The 16,976-nt window shown below is 41.1% G+C and overlaps 1 protein-coding gene across 1 annotated transcript in view; it reads left to right on the plus strand.

Annotated features, from left to right (window-relative positions):
• The first annotated feature begins 417 nt into the window (after positions 1 to 417).
• Positions 418 to 16,976, plus strand: part of LOC139319303 (L-gulonolactone oxidase-like) — a 39,180-nt gene continuing 22,621 nt past the window's right edge. The window contains exons 1-5 of the mRNA XM_070947114.1: positions 418 to 463; positions 1,686 to 1,787; positions 3,216 to 3,341; positions 3,955 to 4,049; positions 6,342 to 6,432. Coding sequence (XP_070803215.1) covers positions 461 to 463; positions 1,686 to 1,787; positions 3,216 to 3,341; positions 3,955 to 4,049; positions 6,342 to 6,432 — 417 coding nt within the window. The 5' untranslated portion in view covers positions 418 to 460. The remainder of the gene's footprint in view (positions 464 to 1,685; positions 1,788 to 3,215; positions 3,342 to 3,954; positions 4,050 to 6,341; positions 6,433 to 16,976) is intronic.

Below are 16,976 nucleotides of genomic sequence, written 5' to 3' on the forward strand. Positions count from 1 at the left end.
CAGGGTTGATCTCTTCTAGGACTGACCAGTTTGATCGCCTGGCAGTCCAAAGGACTCGCAGGAGTCTTCTCCAGCACTTTCTTTATTACTCAACCCAATTCTTTTTAAAGAATCTCTCAGGGCTACCTGTTAATTAAATAGGATAGCTGCTTAGCGTTCATCCCAAATCTAAATTTCTTAACCCCCAAACCAACATTGCAGTTGTTACTCATTAACCCCTTTTTTTCCTGGAGAAAAGTCCTTATGACACAGAGAAGTATTCCATCATTTGGCTTCTCCCAACCCAGCAGTCTTGATTGAATTTCTGAGCCTCCTGTCTTTCTAGTTCTGCCATTCAGTGTACATCTAAAAAGTTCAGCTTTTAAAATTCCCCACACCCCTTTCTTTTTTTAGAGCTCTTTAAGAGGGGACTTTCCGTTCTGCAAATCTTTCTTCTGAGGTTCAACAGAAGTCAAGTATAATGGTAAGAATATTTGTTTTAACGGTGGAAGAAACTATACTTGGAATGATGAATGAGTTGGGTTGATGAGCCCAAGGAAAGCTAACCTCATCTGAAATTATCTTGATGGCACTGAACTGACAGCAGAGAAGTGATGATTTTATAGTATTTGAAAAATCACCTAAACTGATTGTTAAGAGGATTTTTCGCCCTGAAGTTCTGGCTCTGGTTTTTCAAGTCATTTTTTAAAGCTGAAAATGACATTTAAGTAGTGATCAAGAGCCCATCCTCCAGAAAGTGAATGAGACCCTCCAAAAATAAAATAAAACCAGAGTAGGCAGGATCAAGACAGCAATTACATTTGATTTAATTGAATTTAAATGCTAAATTAAAAAAATAATTAATTCAATAAATGAATATGGTTCTTCCTCTCAATTTAAAAAGATTTTTTTTCCTCTTTTAACCTATTAAGAATATTAATTGGCATTCACTTTTGTAAAAAGTCAGTACGCAGTAAGACATTCCAATCTGCTGAGGATATTGGACCCCTTGCCAAAATAGTCTGGGAACAGGAGATGGTGCAAGCATATAAATTTGCCCAAGCTTTAAGACTAGCATCAGAAGCTAATTTGGTCTATCTTTAAGGTCAGTTAGATCAACGTTTCTCAACCTCATCAGCTTTAAGTCTTAAGATGTGTGGACTTTAACTCTCAGAATTCCCCAGCTAGCATTCTTTCATAATGCAAGGGGCTATATTCAACTGTTTCAAAAGTCTTGTATTTTCTTTTTTTAAGTAGACTGTCACAATACTTGATGTATTAGTTGGAAGAATTATATTTTAGAATCTTGGAATTATTTTACTGTACCTCATTTTGTGCATGTAGTTTACCATTTTAAGTGGAATTGATCAGGGGCGGGCTTCAAAACCCATCGCTACCGGTTTGCTCGTGGGCACGTGGGCGCTCTTGTGCATGCATGACACTAATGCGCATGCACAGTAGACTTCCAGGCTGGTGGGCGGAGCCTCCCACCGCCACCACTACTGGTTCGCCCAATTCGGGGCGAACTGGAAGCAACCCATCACTGGAGTTGATCCAGTAAGATAATCTATAAGCAAAACTATCATCCATGTTTTTTTAAAAAAAATCTTCCCAGAAGGGAACAAATAAAACTGGCAGTTTTCATGAAAACTTCTACAATGACTTTTCAAATGGATGGGCTTCCACTATGTGTTTTTGGGCACTAGGTACATGGTGAAAGTGGAGTCAGATTCCAGAACTGGGCTAGAACTTATGGGTCCTCTCCAGAAATGTATTTCCAGCCAACAACAGTTGATGAGATCAGAGAGGTAAGCAAGCAACATCCAGCCAGGTGTTCTGTTGTTTTGATATTCTCTATGACTAATTCTTCTCTACCTGTTCTCTATCTTCTTTATTTGTTCTCTACTATTCACCGATGATGTAAAACTATTTAACACCACCGACAATGCTGCTACCCTTCAAAAAGACCTTGACTTCGTGTCGGAATGGTCAAACAATTGGCAACTCCAAATATCAACCAACAAATGCTCTGTCTTACACATTGGCAAAAAGAATCAGAACACAAAATACAAGCTGAGTGGACACGACCTTGTAGATGATCCTCTAAGTGCCACTGTAACAACATCGCCAAAAAGGCATTAAGAGTTGTAAACCTAATCTTGCGTAGCTTCTTCTCCGGTAATATTACACTACTAACCACAGCATACAAAACATTTGCTAGACCAATTCTTGAATACAGCTCATCTGTCTGGAACCAACACTGCATATCGGACATTTATACAATTGAGCGTGTCCAGAAATATTTCACAAGAAGAGTCCTCCACTCCTCTGCTCGCAACAAAATACCTTATGTCACCAGACTTGAAATTCTAGGCTTAGAAAACTTAGAACTACGCCACCTTTGGTATGACCTAAGCGTGGCTCATAAAATTATCTGCTACAATGACCTACCTGTCAATGACTACTTCAGTTTCAACCACAACAATACATAGTAGATACATAGTACATACAAACATAGTAGAGCACATAGTAGATACAAACTTAAAGTGAACCACTCCAAACTCAATTGCAGAAAATATGAGTAACAGAGTGGTCAATGCCTGGAATGCACTACCTGACTCTGTGATTTCATCCTAAAACCTCCAAAACTTTAACCTAAGACTGTCTACTGTTGACCTTACCCCATTCCTAAGACGTCTGTAAGGGGCGTGCATAAGAGCACTAGCGTGCCTACCGTCCCTGTCCTAATGTTTCCTATTTGTATTAATTTTATGTATTCAATTCATGCTTATACTTATATATATTATCTAATTCATACTTGACAAAAATAAATAAAAAATAAATAAAAATAAAAATTTCTCTATATCCCATATAACAGTATGTCCTATTGTTCTCTATCTCTATTATGCCAGCTGCATCTTATAGGAATTCTTATATGGTCTAGAGAAAGTACTGGTTTGCTTATAAGAGCCATGGTAGCACAGTGATTAGAATGCAGTATTGCAGGCCAACTCTGCATTCCACTGCCAGGAGTTCAATTCTGACCGTCTCAAGTTTGACTCAGCCTTCCAGCCATTCGAAATCAGTAAAATGAGGAGCCAGATTGTTACGGGCAATGTGCTGACTCTGCAAAATGCTTAGAGAGGGCTGTAAAACACTACGAAGTGGTATATAAGTCTAAGTGCTAGTGCTATTGCTACTCTAAATGTGCAAATTTGTGATTAATATCTTTGCAGATCTTGGCTCTGGCCAGGCAGAAAAGCAAGAAAGTGAAAGTGGTTGGCGGTGGACACTCCCCATCAGACATTGCCTGCACAGAGGATTTCATGATCCAGATGGGAAGGATGAATAAGATCCTTGAGGTAAAAGGCTATGGCACTGGGTCAGATTCCTGGTTCATTTCACTTGGCTTCAGAATTCTAAAGGCTTCTTTTCTTTTCTAAAAAAGACAGCCAAACCAACACTACTAAAGACTGCTAGGAATGTGTAAAGAGCTCTTAGATGTTGGTAAAGGAGTGGAGAGTAGTTCTGGCTAGGTTCACATATCATGCCAAACCATAGTTTGCTTTAATTAAGGTTGTTCATCACAGATCCAGTAAACTAAAATTCTCATATGTTAATCTGTAAATCATGTTTGAAGAACACAATGCCAATTCTGTATGATTACTCAATGAGTATTTGTGCTTCGACTTTGGCTCTGTATTTGAAAATATTTCCAAAGAAACAAGCACAGCACCCTTTTACAACTTATTACAGCATGAATGTTTTTTTTTTAAAAAAAAAACTTCTCTGCAGGCTTGAAAAAGATGCTGCTGCTTTAGAATCAAATATTTAGTGCAATACTTGTGAGACGTCTGATGCATTTCTTCCAAATGATGCTTGGCCCATGCACAGACATAATAAATCCTGACTGAATATTTCCTCCCGGACTGCTTCTTTGATTAACACAACAATATACTGTATTATCTCTCATAGGTGGACAAAGAGAAGAAGCAAGTGACAGTAGAGGCAGGGATTTTGCTGTCTCATCTGAACGTGGAGCTGAGCAAACATGGCTTAGCTTTACCTATGTAAGTATGCTATGTAAGCAGGGGGTTGGACTAGAAGACCTCCAAGGTCCCTTCCAACTCTGTTATAATGTTATTCTAAGTCTGAGGTCTTCAAACTTGGCTGCTTTAAGACTTGTGGACAACTCCCAGAATTCTCCAGCCAGCATAGCGAATTCTGGGAGTTGAAGTCCACAAGTCTTAAAGCGGCCAAGTTTGAAGACCTCTGTTCTAAGTAAACCTTCACTGAGATGGTAGGCATATTGCTCGCTGAAACAAACACAATTTTAAAAAGTTGTGATATTTATGTAGTTACTTACCATGCATATCTACATTATATTAAAGTAACCAAAATATCTTTACAGTCCTCAAGGCATGTCACAAATTTTGAGCACCCCTAATGCTTGGAAATCGAAAGTTGAAAAATTTGACCCGCCCTATAAAAATGCTCAGATAGTTGTGATACATGTAAAGACAAATATTATCACTAGTCTGTAAATGTGGCCAGATCAGAGGTGGGTTTCAGCAGGTTCTGACCAGTTCTGGAGAACTGGTAGCGGAAATTTTGAGTAGTTTGGAGAACCGGTAAATACCACCTCTGACTGGCCCCGCCCCCATCTATTCTCTGCCTTCTGAGTCCCAGCTGATCGGGAGGAAATGGGGATTTTGCAGTATCCTTCCCCTGGAGTGGGGAGGAAATGGGGATTTTGCAGTAACCTTCCCCTGGATTGGAGAGGGAATGGAAATTTTACAGTATCCTTCCCCTGCCATGCCCACCAAGCCACGCCGACCAAGCCACACCCACAAAACCGGTAGTAAAAACATTTGAATCCCACTACTGGGCCAGATGTGTGATGGAATTCTGAGTGGCAAATTGAATCAAACCATTTTGGGAAGGGGAGAGGACCTTTTTTAGAATGTTCCATCTAGTATAGGTCTCTAGGGCAGGGGTCTCCAACCTTGGCAACTTTAAGCCTGGTGGGCTTCAACTCCCAGAATTCCCCAGTTGAAGTCCACCAGGCTTAAAGTTGCCAAGGTTGGAGACCCCTGCTCTAGGACCAGGTTTCAACTCACCTAAATGAGTCAAATACATTATCAACTTAAGATTCAAGGCACACATTTCCTCCTAGGGCAGCTCAGAATGATTTTAGCACAGGAGCTCAGGTATAGTTAACTCCAAAGACCTTATAATTGCATACAGAGGGAATCCTTCACCCCATTGCCCTTTTTCAGCACGGGAAATGAATTCTTTTAAAGCAAACTGGAAAATGAAAATGAAATGGGCTTATGGGAGCATATGCAAATGCAGTCATGTGTGATGACACCAAGATGGAAAGAAGTATAATCACAGAAGGATCTAATAAGACTGACTCTTTTTTTCACAGCCAAGGTTATCCAAGAGTAATTATCAATGCATGGGCATCCAGAACTGGTTCCCCCCACCCCCATCCCAATGGGATGTAGACAAAACTGAGAGAGGAACATTCCTGGATTCTAGAGGAAGCATGGAAGGATTTCTGGGATGGAGGTGGTTCCCCTGCCAACTGAGCGCACGCAGGAACAAAATTTCAGTTTCACAAGGATCAGAAATCCATTACATATATCCTTGCCAGGATATAAAGGGATGGGCTTCAAAAATTTTAGCAAGGGGTTCTCTGCCCAGTTGCTGGATGGGCATGGGCATGGTGGGTGTGGCCTTGTCAGCCTCCTACACCACGGCGGGGGGGAGGCATTTTTGCCTCCCTGGACTCTGGAGCTTTCCTTGAGCCTCCGGGAGGGCGAAAACGACCTTCTCAGGCTCTGGAGGCCCTCTGAAGGCATTCTGGCCTTCCCAAACTTCCGGTAGTCCCATTTTTTACCCTCCCCGAGCCTCCGTGCGTGCCCTGCACTTACCTGCATCCAAAACTGACCGTGTGGGGACTTCTGGGAGGGGAGGGGAGAGGTGGGTGGGGCCAGCCAGGGTTGGGATATGGGGGTTATTCAAACTGCACAGAATCTTAGCTAGAGGTTCTCCCAAACCCCTGCAAACCCCCAGCAGCCCACCCCTGAGGATATACCAAATCCCAGGAATCACTCCAGGATCCGAAATACAACTCTGTATGCAACATCCCTTCATAGTCAGTGTTCTATTTCTATGGTTTGATAGGATGTGACATTTGCTCAACACTCATTGGGGCATGTTTTGAAGTCAGAGCAGGTGCAGTTAATTAGCTTTTTTTGTATCAGTGTCACATTTGTTAATATATTTCATCTCAACAGTTACCTTTGGAATGGATCCCAGCTAAATCTCTCCCTTTTCTGTGTTTCGGGGCCCAGTTTAGGAGCTGTGTCAGATGTGGCAGCTGCTGGAGTCATTGGAACTGGCACTCACAACACTGGCTTCAGCCATGGCATCTTGGCCACTCAGGTATGTCCCTAGTGGGTTGTAACTAACAGGGTGTAAAAATTTCCTAGCCATTATGTCTTATGAGCAAGTTATTAGAATGCTAATTATGTCAGCTTTTATTCCCCAGTGGAATGAAAATAAATGAGAATAATGAAGAATTACCTCAAAGTCCCTTTGTATGCAAGGCACCACAGCAGAGTTCAATTCAATTCAAAAGGCAATGCTTGCCTAGAGTTCAGAAGCCCAGTGGGTCCGTGGATGGGATATCCCGGGGCTATACATTGGGAAGGAGAAAAACATCCTGGGAAATATATTAGCAAAGTACTTCTATATTAGTGCCCCAAACGCTACAGACATACATCCAAGAGGTTACTGATTTGAGTTGGAAGAGAATTTTCCTTGACCATTAGGTATCTGGCAAATAGTAATGTGCTTCTTCATACAGTGTACTTGCTGCCTCCTCCCACCTCACCTCTTACTCTAGATAATCTTGGAAGGAATTATTTGTGCCCAGAACTTTTCCTTCATGTTCCAAAGCTGTGACAGACTTTCCTTAGATTTTGCTAACATACTTGGTCTCTGAACTGGATCTAGACCAGGGGTGAAATCCAGCAGGTTCTGACAGGTTCTGGAGAACCGCTAGCGGAAATTTTGAGTAGTTCGGAGAACCGGCAAATACCACCTCTGGCTGGTCCCAGAGTGGGGTGGGAATGGAGATTTTGCAATATCCTTCCCCCAGGAATGGGGAATTTGCAGTATCCTTCCCCTGCCACACCCATCAAGCCACGCCCACAGAACCGGTAGTAAAAAAAATTGAATTTCACCACTGATCTAGACCATCTTTGACTTCCAGTTCAGAAGAAGTACAAGAATCTTCGCAAGCTGGCAACTCATAAAGAGCAACTGACACGGAGATCTGATCCAAAAGTTGTGATGGTAGAGTAGAGTTCTTTTAATGAACTTCTCCGTCTTCATGCTTCTAAAAATAGAATTTATTTATTTATTATGGCCAACATAGCCAACAGATTTGTCACAAGAGACGTTGTTTTTACATTATTTCTTTCTTAAAATAATAGAGAAGGGGGAAACTCCCTATAAAGTCGGTAATATGACAAGAGGAAAGGAAATAAACCAGATGGTAGTTTGACAGAAAGTAAGATTTTTTAAAAGCTTTTCCTCGATTGAGGTGACAGAAAATGCATTTAAAACAATAAGGCTTTTTGAAAGCCATTTGTCTTGCTTCTAAAGGCTTGCAGTGAATGTTTGCATATCTAAATTGGCACAGAACTGACATATTGTATGGCACTTTGCAGATCTGCCCCCAAATTAATCAAAATGAACCAGTAATATACAGAAGAAGGCAGGCTCAGCCAAGGACATATCAGAATTGTTTCCGTTGAAAAACAATAAAAGTGAGTGAGGAGCAAAAGGGCTGCCTCCTGAACTCCAGCAGTCAATTTGTCTGTGAGGTTTGAGAGTTCAGCTTAGTTACTTTTTTTCTTGGTTCAGCTGCCATTCATTTGCAGCTGGAGCAGAAGTGCAATTTTCCTCAGAGGTGTTGCCCTAAATGCCTTTTTTCTCCGTGGCTCATCCCATCCCCTATACTCAAGTAGACCTCGCGACCCTACATTTCAGCAATCTGTTCCTGAGCTTCTCTGCCCCTCTTCTCGACTTCAGTCACAGTAGCATCCTACAAACGGTGCTTATGGTTACTGAGAAAAGTGGCTGGTGTTGCGAGAGTGCCAGCATAATCACCAACACAGTTCACGGAGACCATAAAATGCAGCGGAGGAAAGAGAACTTAGGGGCTTCAAAGCAATTCCTTTAGCCATTGTTCTGATTTTATAGGAGGCAAATGCTTATCACATACGTATATGGAGAAGCTGCATGGACTATCTCATTGCTTAATGCCTTTTTGTGTGGAATGTAGGCAATTTTTGTAACTCCAGGATCTCTAGTGGATCAGGGGAAGTGGTATGATCAAAATGCTGGTTGTTGTTGTTGTTGTTGTTGTTGTTTGTTTGTTGTTGTTGTTGTTGTTGTTGTTGTTGTTGCTGCACTCTCTTACTGATCAGTTTTGGCCTGCTTTGGAGGGATTGGAGGCAGAGATTGAAACAGTGCAGTGGTGGTATTCAGCTGGTTTGAACCGGTTCGGGCGAACCGGTAATAGTGGCTGTTGAACATGCAAGTAGGAGTGAGTCTTACATAGCCTTCACTCATTGGTTCATTTTTCCCAGCAGGAAAATGAACAACTGTCAGTGGCTGACAGGCTGGACAGCTCCCGGTAAAAGCAGCTGCAGCGTCGGGCAGCTCTCAGTTCGTAGTTATTTTTGCTGGTGTTCCTGTTGCCTGAAATAAATGGTTGTTTTACTTCACTACGATTGTCCTGCCTCTCTGTTCGTGTCCGGACTTAACGCTGCTGACCTGCCGCAGTGCTATGCTGTCCTATGTAGCCACGTTTTCTACGCTGCATGCATGCGTGCAAGATGCGTGCACGAGCAAAGCGCATGCATGGAAGGCCGTGTGCATGTGCTCACATTTTCGGTGTGCGGCGAACCAGTAATAAAATTATGTGAAACCCACCTCTGAGACAGTGGGAATATAAAAGAATCCTAAATGAGAAAAAAGAGGGTTTATTAGCAAAGACAAAAGTGCTGTTCTAGGGGTTGACTGATACTTTCATTTCCTATAAGTCTTTTGAGAATGGCACTGTGAGAGGCCAAGCTTTGCCCTATTCCCAGTGTTATGCCCTTTGAGGTGAGCAGACTCAGGAAACAAGAATGAGTTGGATGAGAACTTAGAACTAAGGAGAAATTTCCTGACAGTGAGAACAATAAACCAAGCGAATAACTTGCCTTCGAAAGTTATGAGCGCTCCATCACTGGAGGCTTTTAAGAAGAGACTTGACAGACATTTGTCTGAAATGGTGTAGGGTCTCCTGCTTGAACAGGGGGTTGGACTATAAGACTTCCAAACTCTGATGTTCTATGTTCTGCAAAGATCTTTTTTGCAAGTAGAATGTAGTAACATAAATTTTGAGGGTGGGGGCCACTGGGTGGGCTACACTCAGTGTATAAGACACACCTAAATTTTCACCCCCTTTTGGGGGGGGAAGGTGCATCTTATACTGCCTGTCAGCAGGCAGCAGAAGTAGCCCATAGTACTGCACTCTAACCACTGCACCACCATGGCTGTATTAAGGAAGAGCCTTAATAGAGTCTCGGGTCTCAGGAAATGTCCTTCATTTGGTCCCTTGTGCAGTGCCTGCCAAGCAAATGTATGTCCCCTATTATTCTTTTGTATCTGCCTGGCTTCTTGCCTAAGCAGATTTTATTATGGTTCTTATTATTATTGATTCTTTTCATTTAAAAAACTGGGAAGGTAGCAGGCTGCAAAGCAAAATGGATCTTGTTTTTCCAGTACCAAGAGGAGAGTCTTTGAGCCCAGAACTATTCTTCTAAAGTAAAGTGGGTAATGGCAGTGTGTTTTGTTTAGGTTTGTTTAGGTTTGTGCTCATCTGTCTCCCCCCCCAAAAAAGTACAAAGGTTAAATGAGGAGACTGATCACTGAGGTCATTCTGGAGTGGGCCATACAAGGGTGTGGTGGGAGTAACTTTAGTTATAATTTGATTTAAGGGGTGTTTTGTGTTTGTTCATTCCTATCATGGTAGCCATTTTGTAAAAATGGCTGTAACAAGCTGTCAAAATTCCAAATATGCCCACCAACGCAAAAGTGTAGGAACCTCTATTAATTAAGCATAGTTGCTATGGTAGGATATATACATTTAAAGTACAGGTAGTCGTCAACTAAAAAATCATTTATTTAGCAACCACTCAAAGTTATAATGGCACTGAAAAAAGTGACATGACCAGTCCACACTTACAACAGTCATAGAATTCCATGGTCACATAATCAAAATCTGTACCATGGCAACTGTAGTGCATTTGGGACAGCTGTAGCATCCCAGGGACATGTGAGAGCTACGTACGACTTTCCCAACTGGTTTCCCTCAAGCAACGACAACAGAGGAAGCTGAATTCACTTAACAACTACACGAGTCACTAAAAACCTTTAGTGATTCGCTTAACAACTGTGGTCGTAAAGAAGAAGGTCATAAAATCAGCTGTGACTCACTTAACATCCTGTTTAGCAGTGGAAATTCTGGTCCTATTTGTGGTCACAAGCCAAGGACTACTTATACTTGCAAATGTGCATACAAACATAGAGTATCCATATAAAGGTTCATTTGCACTAATTCATGAATATTGTCATAACATTGCCAAATAGGACACTCTTTGCTGCCCATCTTACATACTGTGTAAGTGTGAGGATTTGTAGCTGTGAAATGGGGTGAGGTGGGGCTAAGTTGAAACCCAGAGCTTTGATTCCTTTCTCCAATTATCCATAGTCCATTAATAGCAATTTGTGGCTACTTGTAAAACAAATTGCTCTCCCTGGTTCAGACATGGTGGCTAGCTAGATTACCTGCCTTTGAATGTGGCTAATAATTTTTCTCCTACAAAAATCTGTGAATTGTAAGACCCGACAAGGGAAGGATGTGGAAAAGAAAGAGAGGGAAGGCTAATAAGAGAGGGTGGTTGATCAATTGGGAGACAAAAGACATGAAAAAACGGCCTTTTGTGAACCAAGAAGACATAAAATGTATGAGCAGCTGACAGAAACAGTTCTGAGGAAAAAACAAAGGGGGAAAATCTTAGGAAGTGGGGAGAAAGTGGAACAAAGACCAATACATTATGTGCCTAAAAGACAGTCTGTGCTATAAGGGGTTGAGGAAGGAAGATATATTTGATAAATCTTGGCTCCATGTCTCTCTGCCTCTGAGCATCATTTTCCTGTCTGAAAACTTCTGGAGGAAGTTTTACAGTGGCAAAGTTTTTCTTCAAATGCAAGTGCTTATAAATAAGTGCATGTCAACATACAGAAGACTTCTCAGAACCAACTGGGAGTGTGACATACAAAAGTGTGAACAAAAGTAAATGTGTAAATGGGAATATTTAGGTAACCAAGTGCAAAAGAGCACGGGGTCTTACAACTTTAACAGTGGTCCAGGCACAGAATCAGAAATTTCGGCAGCTGCAATGAAAAAAACAAAGGTAACTCCAAAATAGAGTCTTAAAATACAGAATGGAGAATGCAAATTTCAGTTGGGAGAAAGCAATGTTAGCACAAGTAATATAATGCATATCAACTCAAAGTAACCTCACTTTAAAATACCCATGGATGAACCTTGAGCTTGGTAAGCATGGCATGACAGAAGCATATAAGGCATGGTTTGGAGGAAGAACATAGCAATAGCAATAGCACTTAGATTTATATAACATCTCACAGTGCTTTACAGCCCACTCTAAGCAGTTTACAGAGTCAGCATATTGACCCCAACAATCTGGGTCCTCATTTTACCCACCTCAGAAGGCTGGAAGGCTGAGTTAACCTTGCGCTGGTCAGGATCGAACTCCTGGCTGTGGGCAAAGTTACCCTGCAATACTGCATTCTAACCACTGCACCACCACAGCTCATTATCACAACATGATATTGGAAGATTAATTGTAGGAGATGCAGGGTAGAAAACTGGAAATTCATCACATTATAAATTAGATTGTAGCATTCACTGCCAGAGAATATAGCATTGGTCATAGTTTGTGCTCAGTCCTTGCTTGTTTAAGCACAGTTATTTAAACTAGCTATGTTTGCCTAGTTCATATTTATTTATTTATTTATTATTCATCTTTCTATGCCGCCCAACTCTCCGAGGACTCTGGGTGGCTTACAATATGGCACGCTAAGTCTAAATGCTAACTTACAACAAGAGTGGCAGGGTTCAAATGGCAAACTAGTTCAAAATTAAGCAGTAATTTTGCATGATGTTCAGTGGTGGGTTGCTACCAGTTCTCTTCGGCTCTTACGAACCAGTAGTGGAAATGTTGAGTAGTTCGGAGAACTGGTAAATACCACCTCTGCCTGGCCCCGCCCCCAATCTATTTGCTGCCTCCCGAGTCCCAGCTGATCGGCTAGAAGGAAAAAAACTGTTTAAACTCTTGCCGTGGCGCTTCAAAGGGCCGCCCTACAACTGATCAGCGGTAAAAGGCAGTGTGGTGGTAGACCGGTGTGCTCCAAAAACAAATGGGTAGATTGGTGCACTCCAAAAACAAATGGGTAGACCGGTATGGCTCTGCAAGCAGTTAAAAGCCTGATAGACCAGTACCTCTGCTAAATCCTAAAGAATTGTCACATGACCATCAAGCCACGCCCACAGAACCGGTAGTAAAACATTTTAGAACCCACCCCTGATGATGTTGACTCTATTCTGCCTGTGTGCGCTTCTATACATGAGTTCAGGAGAGAAAGACAGGAAATGTGAAGCAGTCCTAAAGTTCACAGTAGGATGTAGCCCAAAGCCAGTAAATTATTGAGTGATGTAGAACTGTGCAGAGAGCAGATTTTTAAAGCAATGATATTGGCCCATATCGTGGCCTCTCTTGCTTCCTAGAATGGAAGTCCATCTTTGTTATTATATATATAGCCAAAGCCGTAAATGGCTACCTAGGATAGCAGCAGAGTCTCAGCTGCAAAGTTTTCAGAATGATAGGCAGGTTTGTTTCAATTGACTTTAGTGTGATTTCCCTAGAGCTTGTTTTCTCCTCTGAACCACTTTGACCTCAGAAGATTGCCTAGAGATTGGAAGGAAGGGGGGGGGAGACCCAGCAAAGCAGCACCATGCAAAAGGCCTCAAACTCTTAATTTTGTCTACTTCTTGTCCCTTGTTTTTTCTTTCCCCTGGGAAGTCATCTTCAGCAAGTGAGATTGTAGGGAAGGCAAACCAGAGGATTGATGAAATTTACTTTGTAGAGCCACTGGAGACCCAGAGGGCAGCCTGAATTTCAACCCACTGGTGTCCTCTGCTGGAGAAAGTTACTTGAGAGAGAAAAAACTGGGCTAGGTTGGGAAAAATGGATGGCTTTTTTCTTTTTTTTGTTTCTTTTCTTTTTTTTTAAACAAAAGTTTTTTATTTTTTATATTCAAACAACCAAACACTACACAATCAATTAGCATACTTCATTTTATCCCCACCCAACCCCCCCTCCCCCATTCCCCTCCCCGACTTCCTAGAGCAAAAACAGGATATAGCATTTAACAAACATAAGCTAAAATATGCTAACTATTACAGAATTCAAAACTCTCTCACACTTGTTAACTCCCCTTTTAAAAATTATACTTCAACCTTCCTTTTATAAATTCTCTTATCACATTTCACATTTATAAAAAAAAAGAAAAAAAACCCCATAATCTTAAACATTTTAAAATCTCTTAATACATTAACAGAACATTCTCCAAAATATAAGTTTCAAAACTTTCAAAAAGTTATCCATTAGATTTTAAGTTATCCACCTTTAAACTTCAATACTTTAAAACTACAATAAAATTCAGAAAGTTATCCAACTTTAATTAAATCTTTTAACATCATGAGACAATCTCCAAAATATGACCTTTCTTTCTTTCTATATTTTTTCCAGTCCTTCTTCAATAATACTTTCTTCTTCAGCATTGCTCCTCCCCCTGCTTTTATTTTCAAAAATTTTTGGGTTTGAAATTGTAGATGGTGTGTCTTTGGAATTTGTTCTCTCCTTGGGGTTGTTTCCTTTAATTTGAAGCCCCCATTTCGACTCTTCCTGCATTTGTAGTCCATCAGTTCGTTCCTTATATATTGATTCTGTCTGTAGAGCCAAAACTTGTCAAAATATTTATCAACCTGCAGTAAAGAGTCTTCTTGCTGTTTCTCAATTAATTGAATGGAAGCCTCTTCCAGAACCTCTGTGTTCGGTATAATAACCTCCATTTTAGCCCCAACAATGTCTCTTTTATCCACCAAAGGCACATTATCCTGATTAATTTCTTCCTCTTTTCCAGCCAGCGAAGCTCTAAAGGGCTTACAGGGAGCTCTCACCCTGCAAACCCCAGGCTTAAAAAAAAAAAGCCTGGGGGTTTAGGGGAGCTCTACCCAGACCCTTCTGCTCTTCCCTCCCCCTTTTCCCTGGGGGAGAGTTTTTAAGTCGCTAGACAGCTGATTTTCGCTGTTCTAGCGGCTATACGGAGTCATGGGGCTGGAGCTCCTAAAAGGAGCTCCGTCGGCGTTTCGTGGAGCCACCAGAAGTCGATGGCTTTTTTCTATCATGTATTGTGTGAAGAATTGGGATCTCAAAAACATTGCCCATCAGTTACTTATATTGTCACCTAGCATCTTGCACCTGGGACTCATCCAGCTCTGGAAGAATGCTAGATATGAATCATCTTAGGGGATGGTACCTTAGGATCTTGCCTTTCTGGCAACTGCAAACTCATGATGAGTTTATCTTGGGTTGGGACCTTGCCTTTCTAACAACTGTAAACTCAATGAAACTGTAAAGCCAATGATGGAACAATGCAATAGGCCAAGGACATTCCCCACATTCTTACAGAAGCTTGGCAGTAGATCAAAGGTCATGTCTCAGATCTGCAGGTGTTCATATTGCTGAAGCGGATGTTCCTGAACCTGAACAAAACCTGAAACTAGGAGCATCCATGCCTGGGCCAAAATAAGCCAAGCGCATGGCTATGACTATGCAATTGAAGCTCTGGTCTCTTTTACATATTTTGCACATATAATATGCATAAAAATTGGTAGGACTTCAATCCTACAGTCAAAGCCCACCACCTTGATTTATTTTTGTTTACTGCCTCCTGAGGATGACTCTGTCTGAATCAATAGTTGAAAAATCCCATTGGAAATAAAACATCAAATGAATATTAAAACTGAATTATCAGTTCAAAGTAAATCTTCCTGGTGCTTGTTAGATACTTCTAATTTGGAGTGAAAATTAGTCAGTTATGAGTGATTGAATTTTCCTTTCTCTTTTCTCAAAGACACAACTCTATGAACCTTCAGCATTGTTTGTGTTTCAAATTTTGTTGAGAACCATTCTTTTTTCTTTTCTTTTCTTTCTTTCTTTCTTTTTTTTTTGCTTCTTTTTATTTCTTAACTCAATCATATAGTGATCTGACCAAGTCAGGGATCTTATGTTAAATGAAGTTGATGTTATTCTTTTATAGCCAATCAAATTTTGCTGAACCAAGGTTAAATGAAGATAAGAAAGTAGATATTTTTTATAAACAGACTTACAAAGTAATTCTATTTTATAACACAAGAAATCACAAACTAGCTGACAACAACTTTGGCTAACTTTTGGCTCCCTTCTTATGGGGTTAATTTATGGTGCAGTGTATCATGAGACTCCAGTAAATGGGTTTGTTCAATTAAAATTGTTCAGATAACTGTGGGTAAGCATAGCAAGCAAGCACAGCCATTGTTGAAAATATGAGCAGTTTGGACTTTGCTGTAATAAAATAATGTTATGGTAAAATTAGCCTGAAGTTGAACTGTAATGACTCTAATGTGGCATCCTGTTTAAAATATCTCCAAAGTGCCCTCATGATAATCAGTCTGGAGGCTGGTGACGTACAAATAAGCAAAGTTTTTTTTAACTGAATCTAATAGTTCAATATCAAGTAATGATGCATATGAATTCCAGCAATTTAAAGTTTCCCTCATTTATCTGTGAGAAATAATCACATCAAAAACTCACAGATGAATGCCTGTTCTGAAATCTGCGCACTGAATCAGGTCGGGTTTATGAATCTATAGCCTGCTTTGTTTGTTCCTTTTATTGCTCCTGTATCCTAAATGCTCTAAAAAGGCTGTCCTGTCCTGTCCTGTCCTGTATTTATATGAACACCCCTCTTCCCAAAGTGACTCTGAGTATCCAACAAATGTTAAGAAAAACCCAGTATAAGTGTTAAAAAACCCTCAATTCATAACCCAAACAAAAAAAGTAGCTAGTACTGGGGCTGAAGATAACTATTTTATGAGCAAATCCATCATGCAATATGATGATAGCAACACCAAGATAAGATTCAAGGACAGTAAAATAGCCTTCCCTCAAGATCTCTTGGATTCCCAAAGATTTATGGAAATTGATGTCCAACAAATCTGAAAGTCACCAAACTGAAGAAAGCTGCAGTTGTCCTGCCCCAGCTTCGGATTCCCAGAGAATGTGACATACACCAAGCTTCGCAAACACTGTTTAATTCCAAACAAACCCCTTTCAAGAATGCAAAGGGTCCTTATCAAAGTTATTAAGAACAAAGTCCAACAAAGGTTGGCAATCAGCCCAGAAAATCAGATATGAGAAGTCGCTCGCTCTCCAAGATGCTCTGTAGTAATGAGACGTTGTTTCTAGCAAGAAAGCACTAGCTGCGTGTGATTTAAATAGGCTAAGGGAGTGGCCAATTATCCTCAAGCCCTACTCTCGAGTAGACCTCCTCCTCCTGAGTAGCCACTCCTGCCTTTTGGCAGCCCTGCGTGCCCGGCATTGAGGAGAGGCTCCTCCACTTCGCTCTCTCCACTTGAAGGAGCCTCTGGAGGTTCTGAAGGCCCTGGCTAAGTCTCTGCCTCTGGCATCACATTCTCTTCAGCCTCCTTGCTGTCCGACGCGAGCACCGGCTGCGCAGGC

This window comes from Pituophis catenifer, unplaced genomic scaffold, assembly GCF_029215685.1.
Source record: "Pituophis catenifer annectens isolate HBS135680 unplaced genomic scaffold, rPitCat1.0.hap2 SCAF_1, whole genome shotgun sequence".
In the NCBI taxonomy this organism is placed as follows: domain Eukaryota; kingdom Metazoa; phylum Chordata; class Lepidosauria; order Squamata; family Colubridae; genus Pituophis; species Pituophis catenifer.